Source organism: Tupaia chinensis, unplaced genomic scaffold, assembly GCF_000334495.1.
Source record: "Tupaia chinensis unplaced genomic scaffold, TupChi_1.0 Scaffold000479_1, whole genome shotgun sequence".
Taxonomy (NCBI): Eukaryota; Metazoa; Chordata; class Mammalia; order Scandentia; family Tupaiidae; genus Tupaia; species Tupaia belangeri.
Window position 1 is genome coordinate 310,058 of NW_006159991.1, and position 3,431 is coordinate 313,488.

General features: G+C 51.1%; 1 protein-coding gene and 1 long non-coding RNA gene across 2 annotated transcripts in view; one reads left to right on the plus strand and one right to left on the minus strand.

Moving 5' to 3' along the window:
• Positions 1–1,872, plus strand: part of LOC102493992 (uncharacterized) — a 3,778-nt gene extending 1,906 nt beyond the window's left edge. Inside the window, exon 2 of the long non-coding RNA XR_335649.2 lies at positions 1,215–1,872. This is a non-coding gene — a long non-coding RNA (uncharacterized LOC102493992). The remainder of the gene's footprint in view (positions 1–1,214) is intronic.
• The window catches only part of HOXA10 (homeobox A10), an 8,231-nt gene continuing 6,622 nt past the window's right edge, over positions 1,823–3,431 (minus strand). The window contains 2 exon segments of the mRNA XM_006172095.2: positions 1,823–2,057; positions 2,059–2,104. Coding sequence (XP_006172157.1) covers positions 1,838–2,057; positions 2,059–2,104 — 266 coding nt within the window. The 3' untranslated portion in view covers positions 1,823–1,837.

The following is a 3,431-nucleotide window of genomic DNA, read 5'->3' on the forward strand; positions in this document are numbered from 1 at the left end:
CCCCCCCCCACCTCCGGCGAGCAGGAAACGCGTGGCCTGGCGGAGGGCCGCGAGGTGGGGGAGGCCTTGCTAGGGGAGGGGGCGGCCCCATGCGGCCAGGCCTGGGTCCACCTAACCGCTGCCACCGGCTCTAGTGATGGGATGTGGGCCAGGCCAGTTCCCCAGATTTTAGGTTGAAGCTCATCTGGGACCCGGACACCCGCAAAATAACCAGCCTCTGCAAAGCCTCCCTGGGGCTCCCGAAAGAAATCCTGTTTGGCTTCCTCTGTCTATGCAGCTCCCCTCTCAACTGAAACCACTAGTCTAAGACAGCCACAATCCAGATATACTAGCAAGTCATAAAACTGAACAAAAGCCGACAAACCTTACGGCACCAGGGCTATAGGGCCCAGACAAATTACGACCGTCTAGGTAATATTTAAATAGATGCCTAAAGTAATTGCAGGGGTCTCGGGATAGTCCTCCTGTTGTAAAAGTGGTGGACAGGATAAAGTGGAAGGTGAAGATAAGAAGTCAAAAAAGAGTTAAAATTAAAAAGCTTCATTCCACAGCTTTTATTCTATAAGAACATAAACATTGTCTTTTTTTTCCACGCACAGCAGCAATACAATATTAATTTATTCTGATTTAAGATTAGAAGTAAATAGAGCTAGAACTAACATTTATAATAACGATAGAATGCATTTGCTTAAAACAAGATTGGTAATTTTTCATAATAATAGACATTTATACAGATTTGTATTTATAGTTTTTTTTCTTTTTCTGCACCTACAGGTTTGACCCTTTTATGCATGTAACTTCACAGTATAAAGGAAATCCAAACAATGTCTCCCTTCTCTAGTTTATTCCCGCTTGCCCCAACCCTCCTAGGCTTCCATGAATTTCAGAAAGAAAAAAAAAGTAAAAAAAATAAAATAAAAAACTCCACAAGACAAGATAGGGAGAATTGTGGTGTGCTTGTCACATGTCACCAGTGGCAACAAATTTAATGACCAAAAAATCCACTAGTTCCACATGTATAAACAAAACTAACTATAGCCAGAAGAATATGGAAATTCAGAGGCAAATAAAACATTTTAGCCAGGCAATGCAAGACGTTACACTAACTGGAAGAGAAGTTTCCTTCTCTTGGACATTCTTTTATTCTTTTAGAGCTGAGATATCTTACAAAGGAAGGCTAAATTAATCTTTCTTTTTCTCACTTTTTCAATCAGCCGAAGTCAAGCCCTTTGCCAACTTGTATGTTTGTGCCTGGAAGCCCTTCTCTTGGCCAAGGAAGAAAGGAAGAAAGAAAAAGAAACCCAGGGGCCTGTATCCCCTGATTAAACACAGCCCAGCACTCCAGGCAGGCGCGCCCGGTGGCGGCTCCTTGCACCATTGACCTCAGGCCAGACACCTCAGCGCCGACAATGGGACCTAGGCCTTCCGGGCTAGGTTTGCCCCGGGTTGGGGTTGGGCAGGAAATCAGCTCCACCAGGAGGACAGGGGCCATTTCTAGCAGCTGGGACCCCAAGACGGCAAACCAGCCCAGTCACCACTTGACACTTAGGACAATACCTATCTCTACAGAATTTTAGCGCGATATGGCTTTTTCCCCCAGAAAACAACAAATAAACCAGCACCAAGCAAACAGACAAAGAAACAAAAAGTCAGAACAAACCAGCCCTGCACAGATGAACGGCCCAGGAGATGGCGAGTGTGGGAGGGAGGAATGGGGGTCCGGCACAGGTGCGAGTTCCTGGGCAGAGGACGGAGATAGAGGGAGGGGACCGGCGCTCTGGCAGCGGGGAGAAAACAAAACAAAAACAAAAACAAAACAGCGTCGCCTGGAGCTTCATCAGGAAAAATTAAAGTTGGCTGTAAGCTCCCGGATCCGGTTTTCTCGGTTCATTTTCTTCAGTTTCATCCTGCGGTTCTGAAACCAGATTTTCACTTGTCTGTCCGTGAGGTGGACGCTGCGGCTGATCTCTAGGCGCCGCTCTCGAGTAAGGTACATGTTGAACAGAAACTCCTTCTCCAGCTCCAGCGTCTGGTGCTTCGTGTCGGGGCAGCGTTTAGCTCTTAGCCGTGAGCCAGTTGGCTGCGTTTTCGCCTTTGGAATTGCCTGGCGTTTAAGAGAATAAAGGGGGAGTTAAGTCGAGGCCACGCGGGCAATGTGCAGGGATGAATTCCTGACGTCTCTCCCCCATCAGAGGGATGCTCGAAGTCACAGAGAGGGGGTATGCCCCCCTTTGGCTCAAAGAGAGCTAGCAGCTCCTCAAAGGCCTAGCAAAACAATCAAGTGGGTCTTTAATCTACACCCACCTTCCCAATTTACATTTTCCTCCAGTTTTTTTTTTTTCTTTTTTCTTTTTTTTTCTCCCTAAACACCTGTTTTGGCACAGGCTGCTGGAGTTTGTAGAACGAAAGGCCCTGGAGGGCAGGCTGTACATCTTGAACTTAACGCCTTTCTTTGCTTCTGGCCTTAAGGCAGATGAGCATTTCTTGCAGCCCCCAGGCTGGGGATGCAGGGTGCTTACTGCGAAGGGGGACGGTGCAGCTAGGCTGTCTCACTCCAGCTCCCCTGGTTGCTCAAGGGCAGATGAGGAGAGGGAAAGGGGCCAACAGGGAAGGCAGAAAAAAGGACCCTTGATTAGAGAGTCAAAGGCCCTCCTTCAGGTATCTAGAGGAGGCAGGGGTGTGTGGCTGGGTAATTCCGAGTTCCAGGGGAAGCTAACAGGCTTCTTTCTGGTTCTCGACTCAGGGACCCGGCGTCCAGACCGATTTGCCTCTTCTTCTCCCCGCAACGAGGATTCCCGCCCCGCCAGCAACTTTGAAAAAAAGCATGGGGGATCGTAAACTCGAACTTCGCCGGTTAATGGGCTTATTTATTGGCGCTGGCGGCTGCTTATTTTGGATGCCTTACAAACATCCGCGCTATCTGCGGGCGAGCCACTTGCCCTCCCTCCTCCTCCCCCCCGCGTGGGCCGCGCCGTGCAGGCTGGGCCGGGACCAGGGCTTGGGGTGCTCAGGGCCACAGGGAAGAGCACGAACACAAGGGGGGCTGCTCGCTGATGTCCTTGCCCCTAGTCAGGGTGAGCTCGGGCCAGTTCCTAGGACGTCTTGGTGTGGGGCGCTAAGCCGGACATGAATTTTTACTGCGTCCCCACGCCCAAATATTAAAAAGCAAGTTCAGAAGGTCAGCCTGCCTGCAGCTTGGGCCAAGGCCGGCCGGCTGCTGGGCGGGCTCCTGGTTCTTTGCTCCCTCTGTTCCCTTCCATGGCTCTGCCGGTCTGTCTGCCCTCCTGACTGCAGCCCTCCGGTGCGCCCTGCTTACCCAGGGAGTCCTTCTCTGGCGAGGCTTTGCTGCTCTCGGAAGGGGCCGGGGAGAGCTCCTCGGCGGCAGAGGACGACGCGTGCGCCTCCTCGTCGCCCTGAGAGCCCCCGCCGCC